General features: G+C 40.5%; 1 protein-coding gene across 1 annotated transcript in view; it reads right to left on the bottom strand.

Moving 5' to 3' along the window:
* Positions 1 to 16,019, bottom strand: part of farp2 (FERM, RhoGEF and pleckstrin domain protein 2) — a 53,026-nt gene extending 37,007 nt beyond the window's left edge. The window contains exons 1-2 of the mRNA XM_061238292.1: positions 15,918 to 16,019; positions 13,088 to 13,329 (exon numbers count right to left, since the gene is read on the bottom strand). Of these exons, the coding sequence (XP_061094276.1) occupies positions 13,088 to 13,288 (201 nt within the window). The 5' untranslated portion in view covers positions 13,289 to 13,329; positions 15,918 to 16,019. The remainder of the gene's footprint in view (positions 1 to 13,087; positions 13,330 to 15,917) is intronic.
* Positions 16,020 to 16,140: the final 121 nt, after the last annotated feature.

The raw sequence follows: 16,140 nt of genomic DNA, 5'->3' as shown, positions 1-16,140 counted from the left end.
GTGGGATCAAAGTGGAGGCTTAAACATAGAGGACAAGAGCGATAAACATGAACTTGGTTGTGTGAAGTGAAGGAAAGCTTGAAGGACTTGGGAAGACTTGGTTTGACTGCCCAAATGACCAACATGCTCCAGACCCTCTCTAAGACTACAGTATATTAAAATTACATTATATTCATATTGATTTCATACATTCATTACATCTGAAATCAACATGAATGCTTATTCATCCAAGCAGTGCAGCTGGGAGTGAATTATACATTTTTTATTTTATAATATATTTATATTTTGAAATTACATATGAATATACATAATTATTCTTTGCCACAAATTTTAATAAAAAGCTTACATAATGCAGATTAAAATGATGCAACTAGGCAGTTAAACTAAAAGTATAAAATGTCTAACATGTAATTTCCAGGTCTTGCCATCTTAATCGGAAATGTCATTTAACTATTCTTTTGAAACTTCAAGATGATTAGAAACCAAAATCTGCAGTGGGATCAATCCATCAAATTACCTAAAGCCAATTCAAAATGTCTGCCAAAACAACATTCAATTGCCCGCTGAACAAAATGTAAAGCACAAATCTATTTCAGGGGCCCAAGGCCCTGGCATACTATAATAGAACTCAGTCTATCTAAATTCCTCTGAGGACAGGATTGGCACAGAAATCCAACCTGTTTACATGTCACAACTTGTACCATGACTAAAGCAAGCCATTTGGGGTGACAGCATAAGGCAAACAGTGGAAAATATATTCTGTACATAAATTATAACCTCCTCAAGCCCAGTTCATTATTCAAGTGCGTTTTGGTCAATTTCATTTTCAATGAATTCACGTACTGTAATTGAGACTTATCTGGAGCTCTCTTCTGTGACACTGACCTCTGAAAACAAAATATCTACTTCACAGAGGGACTGGGAATTTAAAAACGGAAGCGAGTTGTTCATCTACCAGCATCGTTGAAAGCGCTGCAACTGCTGTGAGATGGAAAGCTATTTACCAGTACTGAGGAGGAGGGGAGTTGTTGACACTTCTTAAATTCCATCCCTTAATTTTACTGGCTAAACATTTATACACTGCACTGTGTGAAGGATGATTTAACGAACTTTCAATTAGAAGCTGGAAATTGCTATCATTAGCCAACCATTAGCTTTGTCTGTGCAGAGTACACATCTGTGTTTGGCGCCAAATAAGCATTAAAGCAATTCCCACTGTGATCCATAAGAAAGGTCCTACTAAAATTACTTTTTAATTTTCCGAAGGGCTAATAGCTCAACCAAGATGAGAAACATTGGCCAAGCAGTCAGGAAAGATAACACTCTGAGATAAAGAACCTCACAAATCATGTTCCCAGGAGATGGTGATTTGATAAGTCTGAAGGAGAAAGAGAGGATAAGTCACCATACAATGTGAGCTGCATCAAAACTTCCACACAATCACAAAAAAGTTCCAACCAGACTTACGACTTAGTTCCAGGCCCTTTACTGCAGGGGGTTAAACGTTCAAGAGTCCAGTTGTTGAAATTCCATGGCAAAACTTCCTCAGGCCCATTGCACCAACCCCCCCCCCCCCCCTCCCCCCACCCCAATCCCTGAATGCAGCAGATCAGACACAACAGCTCTTTTACCACTAGAGAGCCCCCCTCCACACCCCCATGGTCAGCAGCCATGCTATTTACGAGCCTGTTTCCTGAAGCCCCCCCGCCCCCCACCTCCTCCTACTGATTTCTCACACTGCATGGTTCCATGTAAAACAGCGATCAGCAAGGGCTGGCTGTGGCTGGGTCAGGCTGGATAAAAGGGGGCTTGTCCTCCTGCCAGACACCACCAGGCTGGGCCCTTCTGCTTGGAGCAGTCATGGTGCCCATGAGCGTGCACTGTCTGGAGCCACAGCAGCCTATTATGAAGGCTGTAGTCCAGCTGTGTTAAACCCATGCGAGCCAGTGCAATGCCCAGGTTTCTGAAAAGACGGCGCACATAGTGTCAGCCCATTCGCAGAGATAGGATCACAAGTGATCACCAAGATATCAATAACCCTGGGTTTTAGAGGCAAGAACAATTGCTTCCATCTTCGCCACCTGTCCCACGTTAAGCCCTTTGTGGAAGCTATGGCATTAGCTTTTAATGAGACTGTTGCCCAGGTGCGGGCTCTGAGAAATCTGTAAAATCCACAGGGCCACTTGGCTTTGAAAATAAGGCAGTTATTTGCGGCCTGCTGCAAGCTGTAACAAGGGCCATTTGTAACCACGGGTGTTTACATGCCACACTACACAGTACACAGGATAGTCTATTTACATTTGTGTGAAACAAGAGAAGGAACTTGAGCCTCTGTCTGCTGAATTAATCTGATACTGCTCCAGATACCACTGAAAAACAAGTCACCAGACTCACACAATAACTTGGGATTCAATGATGCATTACCCAGAGTTAATTTTTCAGCTGCTTGACTCAACATTGACGTACAACAGTAACATCACCAGTGCCATCAGCAGCCTATCTCTTTAAGGAACACAAGGATACAGCCCTGTTCTTGCTACCAAAGTGGTCTGGTTGATTTAGGGATTCTCATTATCTCCAAGCAGTGTACTGCGGACAGCATCAACTGCAGCAAACTGCACGTCTACAAGCATTCTGCCACAGTCTGATATCTCAGGGCAGTAGCCGACAAGCAACACTACACTTTTATATGACATTTCAGCAGACCAGAGAAATACATGGTTTCATCTGCCATTTACTACAGTTCTATAGATATTGACCTTCATTCATTGGTTTACTTCAAACTTCCTAAAAGCTGGAATTACACCCAGATTTAAACTTTTTAAGACCAAATACATGGGAATAATGGTAAATAAAGCATGTTTTACATATAGCATATTTTCAACAAAATGTCACTTAAAAACCCTGTAATTCCCACATTACATTTTGGTAGATGCCAAATATAGAGCATTTTTTCCTATAGCTATTTTGGTGAAGTACTTTACTCAAGGGTAACAGTAGTTTACCTTTACATAGCATCAGCTTTGACCCTGTCAAGCCTATACACTCACTGAGCACTTTATTAGGTAGACCTATACACCAGCTTGTTAATGCAAATATTTAATCAGCCAATCATGTGGCAGCAACTAAATTCATAAAAGCATGCAGTCATGGTCATGGGAGTGGCAATATTTGACAAATTTTTTGACCCGTCAAATATCCAGACATTGTCTAATAAATGTGCAAAATGGAGTTTCAGTCTGCAGGTTCTACTCTTTGTCATTGCTGATTCCCATAACCCTGCACCTATGATGATAGCATATGTATTAACAAGCCTATACGCATTTACTGGACGAAATGTCAACCACAAAAGGTCTGAGTACCCTGCTGGTCTACTACAACACCGATGGAGTCAATTTATTTCATACAATTTATAATGAATCCATACAGGCACACAAAATAACAATAACTTGGCATTTACAGACATAAACATCAATTGAGGTAAACTTTACAAATGTCAGTGATATTCCTCAAGAACTTGAGACGGAGGTACGTGCTGACTCGCATTAAAGAAAAGATGGTCAACAGATGGCACAGACAATTATCATTCACACATTTTATGTGACCTGCAAGGAAAATCAATAACATCTTGTATAATTTATGTACGTTTTTATGTTTTTCTTGCAAACACTGTGCTCCTTGATGCTTTAAATTACCGCCAAATTAGAGGAGACAGTTATATAATATAATCTTATAACAAAGATCAAATTTAATCACAGAGATCAAACATTGAACGTTGCTTTTTTTTTTTTATTACATTTTGATTTAATCTGTTTTATCCTTTTATAAGCCTTACAGAGATACAAACAACCTAATTGCACTGATTAGTCTTATTGAACTATTTCTCTAATGTAATGTACTATTTCTATGTCAACTTCCCATTGCTCAGAAAAAAAAACTGTAAATGTCTGCTGCATTTCTGTGCACTGAAAGCAACACATTCAAGTCTGGGAACTTTGCTTTCAATCGTCATATGTGCAATTTGTGGCAATTTACTGGGGAGAAGCAATGTGATTACTGACTGACAGAAAGGATCTATCCACCTCTTACAGAGGGGTGACTGAATTGCGGGTGAAAACTTCCCTGGATAAACTGGTGTCCCTAACTACTGTGTGCTACACTGCCACCCACTTTCACATTCCTGCATGTTTAATGCTTCGGTCGGCCCTTTTTCCATTATAAAACAGGCGAGCGAGCGACTACATTTTAGCTTGTAAACATTTAAACCTAACAGTACTACTTATAAATAACAGCAGCAGTCCTTCAACTGCAGCACCGAGAAGAAGAAAAAAAGTCATTGTATTTCCTCCAGGAAGATTTAGGTCAAAGTATTATTTCCACAACCTCCACAAAATCCATACGGTGTGCTTCGGAAAACAAAAGGCTCGTTCAGACAAAGGAATGCACTGCGGGGAAGTCCGCATGCTTTATAATAACACTTCTTCAACATTAAGCACCGAACACTGGTGATGAAGTGAAACTAGGCTAGGGCTGTAATCAGCATTGCCTCATTGTGTAAAAGTCAGGATATCCTGGCCTGATGTAGTGGCTTCCTTATTGCTTCCTATAGCACTGCTGCCGGGGTCTCTCAGATACACAACCTTCAGCCTGTCAGCACACAGCAGCTGGCTCAGCCCAACCTCCATTTAATGCCTAGAGCAGACACTGCAGGAAAGAATGAAAACTTCCCCCTTGAGTCTTTGTGGCCACTCAATCAAGTTTGACCCAAGCATCACCACAATCATGGTGTTGTCCTAAACCTCACTGTGTTTTTAAAGTGAACCATATTTGAGAATTATTGAAAATATTACAAAATTGTAACACTGAATACTTTTGGATTTACCCTGATGTATATGACTGCACATACTTTCCGTCTGTCTGAGCTATCCACCTACTGTGGCTCAGAGGGGAAGTAGCCTAGCTCACTGCCAAACACCACTGATTTCTGATACCTAAATTGTCAAAATAGTATCCAAAGAAACCAGCATTACTACAGGCATGAAAGCCATGTAGCTCCATCATGTAATTCATAGACATGGGAATTTTAGGGTAATCGCCACAATATCTTGCGGATTTGTCCACAATATCTTGCGGATTTGTCCACAAACTAAGATAATCTACAAACCTCTGTCTTAAATATTCATACTCATTCAAATTCATTTCAAAAGCTATATTCCCATCTAACAGACCATAACTGTTGCTTTCAGCACAAAAATAATTTGCTAGCCTCAAGCTATCACACGACTGTTAACGTCAAACCATGCATTTAATAAAGGAATCTGGATGACTTCTGTCGAGCCAGTGTACACAAACCCAAGAGACTGTAGAAACAGACATGGGTTCATTTGAGGAAAAATGGCGGACAAAAATGTTTGAACCAGAACCACAAAAAGCAAAGGAATTATTTGAAAAGCAAGAACATTTTATAAATAACACTGCACACAAACATTTTGCACACAGCTTCAAAAGTTCACCTTAAATGGACTTTTCACAGGGTGAGCGCACACTTTCAATGTCCTACAGTGGGGAGGAGTGAGGAGCCAGGTTACAGTCCAATCCATTTCACATTGTGTCATTAGCACCAATCCGACTTCTATGTCATTTATACACATGCTCCAATCTTAAAGACGAGCTGAAACAGAAGTTAGGGCAGCACTAGCTTCCGTGATATGACGTCACGAGTATAACCGATCTTTCTTTTATTGGACGGAAATGAATGTGGAGAGGGATGTCAAATGCGGACACCCATTGGTACACGATGATGTAAAATCTAAATTCAAATTGTTTTCCTGGAAGTAGATGGGGGAAACTTTGGTGTGGAAATACACAAGTATAACAATTTTATAAATTTTATGGAATATATACTTTAAGACGTGTTCATATGGTTATGAGGAATTTACTGAATTTAGTTTGTTTTTCAAGAGAGCTATACTTTATCCAGAAATCAAATGGTACAATACTTGTTTAAGGCAATTGATCTATAGCATTTTTTTTATTTCCCAAAGCAAAACTTGAATATTAAGGTCCAAAAGCCACAACATGGCCAACAAAAGGATTTTGGAGTTTGTTGAAAGATATTAGAAACAACCAAACACATCTATCTCAGGACAGTTACAAAAAGCAATCCAAAGATACCCTTCTAAATATAATAGGTCAAAGGTTAAAAATGCAAATAGGTCTAAATGCAAACAATGGTTGGGGAGGCCACAAAATGGCATCATCTGAGCAGCCGGGAACCCATCAGGATGAACACAGCAGTAAATATTTGAAAGACCAGCACTGAGAGACAGGATAAGAGCTGGCTGGTTATCGTGTGACTGCGCACTGCTCTCTGCATTCCAAACACTCCTATCTACACAGGAAAGCAATAAACTGTTCATCATGTGTGGTTACGATGGATCACAAATCATTGAAAGCTGCAGTCAACTTCAGTTTGCATTCTCGGTCATAAACGGTATCTATGACAATCGGTAATTCAAGGGAAACTGGACAACCATGGACATTGAGACATATTGAGACATCTTCTGATTAATAATTAAGGTCCAGTTTTATGAAAAAATAGCTAAATATTGATATGTATACGTGTCTGTATACATGTGTGGGCTCACGTTATTCAATTAAGGAGATCACCCTCACTTACAGTAACATGTTAAGTTTAGTTGTAAATAAGCCATGAATTACAGATTAGGCTGTGTGTGCATGTGTACTGTATCAGCGTGAGTGTTTTTTTGTCCAAATAAAGTTGTTAAAAACAGACTTTCATCCAAACTGGATTTCACACAACACATTGAATCTGACATCTCTCAGGTAATGGGTTGACATTTATCACAGGAACTGCTCACAAAAACACTGAACAACATCCAGGCTTAACTCATGTAGAGTAAATCACTGTAGAATTATTTTCACATTTCCTGAAGTTCCTTAAAAACTCAAATCTGTGGCGAGGTTTAAAAAAACACACACAGAGAGTTACTGGACGCACCTGGGCCCTCAAAATCCCACATGAATTTCTCTATAGGAATGTGTTTGGAATTTGTTCTTTTTGTATAAGTCCACCGACATCCCCTGGGCAGTCAGGGCCCTGCGAGTTGGGCTGGGATTGAGGGATTAATCCTGCATAGTCGTTTTCTCGCGATGGGACTGGGCAGTAAACTAATTGAAAAATAAGATGTTTACAGCACAGCAGCTTGAAAAGCCACTGACTAATGAATCTCAGAATGAAGTTCGCTGGAATAGCCATACGGTTCTTCTAAACAAACCCAAGCTGAAAACAGAAACACAAGTGAAAAATCAGACCATCAATAGCACAGCATACGGGTCATTTCTATAATTTAATCAAGCAGTTAATCAATCAAGTTTGCCAGCAGTTATCAATAATTTAGGATGATTTGGTGTCCAGTGTTAGGACATTTTAAAGCATGTCACCATAAAAAAGACCTCCTGTTTGCCTCTAGATCTAAGACCTGACAGATCACTCCATTCAAAGTGGAAGAGGTATCGTGACACGTTAACCAGATAAACTACAAAAGTGAAAACAAATTGCTCTGACGGACTCTGTTTACCAAAGCTCGTAACAACATAACAGAGGCACGCAATGTAGAGAAACAAGCTGAAAGATATGTAAATATACTACACCGTTCAGTGCAGAGGAACACTCTGACCGATATGTAAACTACACCCTTTCAGTCACTCTTCCTTCCAAAAGAGATAAATGTACAGGTAAGTGAGGACATCACAGGGAGAAGGTGCATGGCAGTTATGTTGGTTTCAGGGAGCTGTGTACAGGCTGGGGATTCTAACCCACCACAGTGCCACACCACTGAGACCAGGGAGATGAGTCTCAGGTGGGAATTAGCACTGGAAATAAGATAGCCAACACTTTCAATAGGCTCAGAAATGGTAAATAGCAACTAAACAAGGACAGAAATACAAAAACAAGAATCTGTCATGCTCCAATGTGGATACCACCACCAACCTCTAAAGGAAAGACAAACCAATGCAAATTAAAATAAATGTTTTTGTATATAGTAAACAACTATCTTAACCTTGGAGGCTTAATAAACAATACAGGGTTAATATAACAATGAAAAACAAAAAACCAGTAAACATGTTGACCCAATTACCCTGCTTCACGCAATACAAATGCTTGCACAGAAATGTTTTACTTAAACTTCATATGACATAATTTCCTCTTGAAACACATCACAAGTTTCAGTCTTGGGAGCATGGATTAGTTTCTTGAACAAAGTGAAAACATCAATGAATTAAAATTACCCTAGATGGTGAGAGGCTTTAGAGGGCAGATGTGGAGGATATTGTAACATACACAAAGGGGTAAACTTCTGAAATACATTTCAGCTCAGCTTCTATTTATAGGGAAGCAACACAAAAGATGAGAGAAACAGAAAGCCTGCAACTGAAACAGCAGACCCTCTCTTTAAAACAAAGGGATTTCCTTCAGAGTGCAAAAAGTGGTCTTAAATAAATGCTTACCTACAACTCTGACCTAACAGATCTAATATATTAGACAAAAAAACAGATGTAAATAAACCATCAAACAAGGAATCACAAACCATCGCAAATTGTTCTCATTCTGAACACATTCACAGTTTTCACACGAGTGAAAACACAAAGACACAAACCTATTTCCTCAAATTAGGAAGTTAATCATCTCATTATGGTACATTCATATTTTTATTTTATTTTATTTGTCCTTTATTTAACCAGGAAATGTCACCATTGAGATACAAGATCTCTTCTTCCAGGGAGTCCTGGCCATATGAACTGTGCAACTATCATTAGGCTACGCTTATGAACATCCTATTGTTTTTACAAGTTTGTATCAACATACATGGTAAATGGTAAATGGTTGGCATTTACATAGAGCCTTTATCGAAAGCGCTGTACAATTGATGCTTCTCATTCACCCATTCATACACACGCTCATACACCAACAGCGATTGGCTGCCATGCAAGGCGCCGACCAGCTCGTCAGGAGCATTCGGTGGTTAGGTGTCTTGCTCAGGGACACTTCAACACAGCCCGGGCGGGAAATCGAACCGGCAACCCTCCGACTGCCAGACGACTGCTCTTACTGCCTGAGCCATGTCGCTAGTTAGAGGGGAGCAACATTGCAGATTTTGCACACACTTGCTTTTTATAAGGTTTTTCTAAGATAGAATTAATAGTTTGACCAGACAGAAATGTTTGATATTACAAAAATGTCTATGAAAACATTTTTAGTAAATTTGTTTTATAATATTTTCCTCACTGACCGATGCAGCTCTATTGAGCGGCCGCCACTGCTTCACAATGAGTTAATGAATTAACAGGCAACAACCAAAGAGCTAAGCCAAACTATCCCTCAGCTGTCCAATGTCATTACTTAGTTAGCCAACTTTTCAGACAGGAACCCCGATGCTGACCTAAACTATTGTTTTAGCAAAGTGGTGCACAATCTGCATCTAGTGCTCTGTTAATGTGTAACCCAGGCTTCTCAGGAAAGTCCCAGAGGGAAAAATGTGCAAATAATGTGCCGGCACAAGATGGAAAAACAGTGTTGGCAATTTGATATTGCCAGGAGCTTCGTGCTTCTTCAAGCTAACTGAATTAATCAGCTCAATAAATAGTAGAGGAGGCAAAGCTACGAAGCTGACAACAGTGAGACAGTCACCAAGAGCACTGAGGATAAGTTACCTTGATGTAACAAGCAGCTTAGAACAGCCTAGACAGACTAGTTTGCTCACTTTCGCTAACTCAGCTGCTTGGAGCACTGCTGAGAATTTCTGTGAATGAGCCAAGGTGCTATCGGGCTAAACAAGTTGATAAATCAGTTGGTGAAAGAGGTCAGGTTTACGAACAAGAACTCTCATTTCGCCGGTCTGAGAACATGAGCACTCTTCGACTGGGCATTCTGTCATCAGCTCACTCTGGAATGTCTCCAAACAAAAATTTCCTGGCAAGAGTTCATTTGCGATTGCGATGATGTGATGTGACTTTGGATCACAAGGTTAAATATGGATACATCTTACCTAGCAATGGAGAAGAAATTACATTGAGCAAAGGTGGGTAAAAGAAACAACGGACATCCATGCTGGATAATAAAAACCATTGCTTTGGAATAATGCTGTGGAAATCCTTTTTACGGTTTATCGTTTTTTCATGTTTCGCTATAATGACATGGGTCGCAGGCGGCCTGATTTGATCATAAAACAGGTGCAAATTAACCCTTTGAAGTATAGGTCCTTTTTTCCAATATTTCAAGTCAGTGTTCTAGAACACTTTTAGCTATAATTTACGTTAATAATTACTCAGTGTTCTTTTTAGAGCATAATTAAACAAATTTGGGCTGAGAGATTCTCAGTACTGGGAGACTGACATTAGAGCTATAATGATAGACATATGGGACCATGTTTACTGTGTCTTTATTAAGCTCAGCTGCCAAGTTACCCAAGCTAACAGCACTAGCAACTTAAATAGACATCAGCACAAACAACAAATTCCTAATCAGTATTAAAACCCCTGAAGTAGTTTTTAATAGCACATGTTACTGCTTGTAGAGTGCTCAGCATTAATAAAATATTAATTAGCACAAACCACATTTTCATTTAGTGTCTTGGGAAAAACCTATTATAAAAGCATTCCATCAACATGACAGTCGCCTGCCTGTAAGGACTCCTGTTACCGCAATAGTTGTTGTCTAAGAGACAACAGTGGGGTTTTATGGATTCTAAGCACTAAAAACAAACCGAAACTAAACAAAATTACTGGCTTCTTTTCATTCCCTTTCCTTTTTGAGTCAATTTGTGCAGTTTTCCCACAGCCATTGAACTCTCTCTGCTACCTATGGGTGCTTGTAAAGACTTCCCTAGCCCAGGATTCGTGCGCAAAACAGATGTTGCCAAAATGACATCACAGAGCCTGGCGGTATTAAAACAAGCCTCCTGCTTTGTCGCCCCCCTGCCAAGCGCTGAGAACTCACTGTGCGGTGGTCCCCACTCAACCGGCATGCTAATGACAGAGCTAGAACCTGACTGCCACTTTGTTTGGAAAACATGTCAAATCAGAGAAAACAAGACCTTTCTGGCCGGAGGGGTTCGCCTCCCAAAAACCAGATGACACAGAATGAATGACAGGTCAGGTGCGGCCTCCGCGCCAGCTGAACGGCGGCTGATCTGGGAACAGCTCCCACCGAGCTCCCGGCGAGGGAAGCTCAGGTTCGCTCACAGGGAGCATGAGGAACCAACACAGAAACTCGCTCAAAGCCACTTCCGCACAGCCCCTCACACCGTTTCCCAGAATTACCAGTGTCTGGCGCAGGAGGTAAGAGCAAGAGGGTTGCCTGTTCGATTCCGCCCTGGGTGTGTTGAAGAGTCCCTGAGCAAGGCACCTAACCCCCAAATGCTCCGGAAGAGCGGGTCGGTGCCTTGCATGGCAGCCGATCGCCGTTGGTGTGTGAGTGTGCGTAGGAATGGGTGAATGAGAAGCATCAATTGTACAGCGCTTTTGATAAAGGCGCTATATAAATTCCAACCATTTACCATTTCTAGTTATCTGTGGGCTCGAAGTGACGTTATGTACGTTTATATCGCTGGCAGGATTATCGCCCCCAGGTTAGGAGAGCACCTTTTCATTTGATAATCATATCCATGCAAATTATAAGCATAAAATCCCACTCCACTGTACCAGCAGCAAGGGATAGTTATGAATGCATACCTAAAGATTATAATAGCCTTTTTTTCTGAAATTATGTTTACTTTGAATTGTTCTACTTTTAATATCATTCAGGTTACATATTAGATACATATGTATAGGCATGTGACACATTCAAGCCCCCAACATCTGACCATAGCAGGCAAACACCACACATTTCGATGGTCCACACAGGCTTACAAATAGCTGTACAGGACAATAAAAACAGGGGCCATATTGCTTAATATTTCCTTGGTCTACACATCTCATTATTATGCTACTGGCCAATAAGGTCATGTCTCTCTCCCACTGCATTCCATGATTACTTCTCCCTCCCTAATAATGATGATTAATCAGAATATCAGGATAGACCAGAAAACCCTGTAAAAAGGGTCTAAACATACACATGACAACAGGACAGCCCAGATGTTAAACTGTTTAAGGCTTTGTTCTGGGGCCTGAATCATCCCCCTTTCCGGTCTGTACACCCGGACAGAACTGTGCATGAGCCACAGGGAGAGACGCTCCGCGGGCCAGGCTTCTGCATGGCAGGGATTGGTGACATTGGTCAGCTGACCGAGCAGAAGAGTGGAAACTGATGCTGAGGTGAGTAGCGCTAGCCAAGTTCAGTGAGCAGTCTTTTTCTGGGAATGTTTATTTTGTTCTAGAACTCCATTGCTTTCGGTTACCAGTAGTGATCGTTACATCAGCATGTTCAGTTACGAACGTTCTAACCACATATTTGTAATCTTACAAATATGTGGGTTTAAAGGAGAGGGTTCTGGAGGAGCAAAGGAAGTTCGGCACAGCGACTGTCAGTGGACAAACGTGCACACAAACACCAAAATAGAGACATTAGGGCCTACAGAGCTTTCCCATCATGGTTGCCAGACTTATTTTTATGACTAATACTAATGAGTAATTCCTGTTTGATTAAAGTCTTTTTATGTGGCATGCAAATTATTATTATGAAAAATGATTTTTCAATTATTATTATTGGGCCTTATGCCTGGGCCTATGCGGGGATCCGGCCCTGACTGTTGCTTCACTTTTTTTAAAAGCACTTTGCCGCATTGCTGATTCAATGAAAAAGGCCCTTTAGGAAAAAAAGAGCCACAGTCACAAACACAACACTTCAGAACATTCGCTTTTGCATTACATTACATTTACATTAATGGCATTTGCCAGACGCTCTTATCCAGAGTGACGAACAGTTGATTAGACTAAGCAGGAGACAGTCCTCCCCTGGAGCAATGCAGAGTTAAGGGTTGTGTCCAAGGGTCGAAGTGATGTACCTTAACCACTACGCTACAGCCTTTTTGCTTATAGAGGCCTGTCAGCAAAATGGGTTCCTCACCTCCAAGTGGTAGAATTCCTGGGCTTCGTCCAGGCCCTGCACCCGGATATGAAGCCCCTTCCCTGGGCCCTTCTTCCCGCCTGGCATCGCCGTGCTGAGGGTTTGGCCCGGTTCCAGGGTACTGATTCCGGCGTGGGGCTGGGCCCCCAGACGGGTTCCAGGGGTCTGCAGGACGCAGTAGGAGCCCTCCAGCTCACCCATCACTCATCTGTGGGCCGCACACAACCTGCCAAGTGTACACCCTGTAAAACAAGATCAGGATCAGGACCAAAATGAGAGTTAAGTTTAACATTTTCCACACCGGGGATGCTCAAATTTGGCCCTCATGGCCAGATCGGAGGGGAAGAATTCTGGTTTTCATTCTTCCCCTCTGATCAGGTCGTCGATTTGTCCTTGGAGACTAGGCGCCTGGGATCCCTGGCCAATCAGAGATCAATTAATTATAGGGTACAAAAGCAAACCAGGTACTATATGCCTCAAGGATAGATTTGAGTGTCCTTGTCATACTTAACCAACAATCTTAATGTTAACTAATAATGCATCTAATTACACTCAAAATAAGTAAAAAGAATTTAATTGAATTGAGGAGCTGTCTTGTAAGGCTTTTCAAAGTTTTGATGCATGTAATCCAGTTGCATTTGGAGTGGACAAAAGTACTTCAAAAGTACTTCACGCAGAATGCTTATGGATATTCTTTAACTATCATTTAAGATGGAACAGTCACCCTCCATAACTCTGGGAATAGGAGAAGCAAACCATGGCAAATCATGAACTTTACAGACTATTGCAGCAGCAATCTCACTTGAATACTTTGGAAACATTTGCTAAATAGCAATATTTCCAGTGGCTGGCATTAAGATGGATGCAAGTGTTAATCTCGATTGAAAAAACTGAACAAATAAATAACTGTAAGCATAATAACAATGTCCAATGGGAAGGCAGGCCTAGAAGATAATGAATCAATAATGTGCAATGACGTGCGTGTTGGACATACTGAATTCAGCCGTTAATGCAGACTGTGATATCATATCAACAAATCTTTGAACACAGAATACACAACCTTTGTTACAATAAGCCTTTGACATTTCCACCAATCATTTCCTCCTTCCCAAAATCCGTTGGAACTTTGGCAATACTGAATTCCCCACTTCTGACTCACTCATTTTTTAAAGGGTTCATTTGAAAGTTTGATGGTTTGTGTGGGTTGAATCACAGTACAAATATTAGGCTCATGAACTAAACCAGCCATCAAAATCAATATTTCTAAAGTACCTTCTGTGAAATGCAGAAAATTGCTCAAGTTGGCAGATATTCACACACATTACTTTGTTAAAATGTGAATGCCAATATTTAACATCGATAAACTAATGGGGGGCATGTTGGTAGGCGACTTGATCTACTATATTGGAACAAAAAAAGTATACATAGCAATAATCAATAGGCCTATCTGTGCCTGACAGAAGCTGCCTAAAAAAAATTCTGACATAAAAATGTTGATTCTCTTCGTGGATACTTTCCAGATCAAGCACATGGTATACTAAGGGGCAGTATTGGGGACAGGACTGGAGGAGACAGACATTTTTCAACAACAAAAAATATAGGCTATATATTACTTGACATAACCGCAGTCTATTTTATGCGTCAGATTATCCAAGTTAGTACATTATAAATATTTTCATACTGGCCTGTGTATTTTCATTTTGATTTCGGCCCCTTTTTATTGCATTACTGCGGAACACAGTGTGTGTTCTTGAACCCATTCCAACTCCGAACAAGTCGATACACTGAGGCTGTTTTACGCAGACTGAGGCTGTTTCACTGACTATTTTAACAACACGCACACCAATATGCACATATTAACAATATGCACAACTCGGCGGGTTTGAGGAAAGTACTCATAACCATAGCTTATCTGTGAGTTCCTCAAGTTTTCACTTGCAGTCAGACAACCACTCCTTATACAAACACACATGAAAGTTTTATGGCGCAAAATCAATTGGCGAAGTGGCAATTTTGTCAAAAATATTTTTCAATAAACTGTTCAACAGAACAGAAGCAACACGTTAGTTACTTTGACTAGCAGTTCTCATATCACTGACAGCCGTAAGTTATTGTTGTTACCTATATGACATTCTATAACATACATTCATTGCCGCTTTCGCAACGGGACGCTCCAATTTCCTACATTGGATTTCCAAGTACAGTACTTGGGTTTCGCTTCGCCGATAATGGGTACATTCAGAACAGCATAAATTCCCACTATAAAATGTTTTCCCATATTTCAAAAGTATCTGACAACATGTAGCCTAGTTGTAGCTAACGTTTCAGAAGTTGTATCGCGATATGCTTAAGTCGTGCAATAAGTCCATTTCAGCAAGCTAGCTATAGACAGTGTTCTTGTGAAGTTAAATCCCCGAATCGTAATCGTAACGTAATTAAATTAACCAGTAATCATAACCGTTTCTCCAAAATGATCACATGGGCAAAAGTCACATAAAACCCATTAACCATAGGTATACTATTCGATTCATTTCAAAGCAGTCAAAATAATAACTTGAAAGGTTGGAGAAGATAACCAGCAAACCAGTTAGAGACTGGGTTGTCGATAATAGTCAATTAGCTTTTCTACTCGATCCAGTTCGCTATCAACTTTAAAGTTCAACAAAAAAAATCTATTTTACATCGGCGCTTTTTTTTCGCTTGTTAAAACAGCGAGTTCATAGAAAACCATAGGCTGCCTTGTGTATTGTCAAATAAAATGTGTTTTCAAATCAATACAGCTACTCGTATCAAAATATTATTGAACTGAATAAACAAAATCACGTCGTACCTGATTTTTTCCTCTTGTATTGCAAGAACTCCAAAGCGATTCTCAGACGGCCATAGCAAGCCAACTGCATTGCAAATTCCACCCTCATTGGGTACAATCCACACCCATTCCCATTCCCATTGGTCCTCCCTCCAACAAAATTTCATTTACAATTGGACAATAATATTACCTGTCAATAGATCGTGGTTGGTTGAGTGAAGAGATAGTCCACATCGATTGGTCA

The sequence above is a fragment of the Conger conger genome, chromosome 4 (assembly GCF_963514075.1).
Source record: "Conger conger chromosome 4, fConCon1.1, whole genome shotgun sequence".
Classification (NCBI taxonomy): Eukaryota; Metazoa; Chordata; class Actinopteri; order Anguilliformes; family Congridae; genus Conger; species Conger conger.
This window is presented reverse-complemented; position numbering and strand designations above follow the sequence as displayed.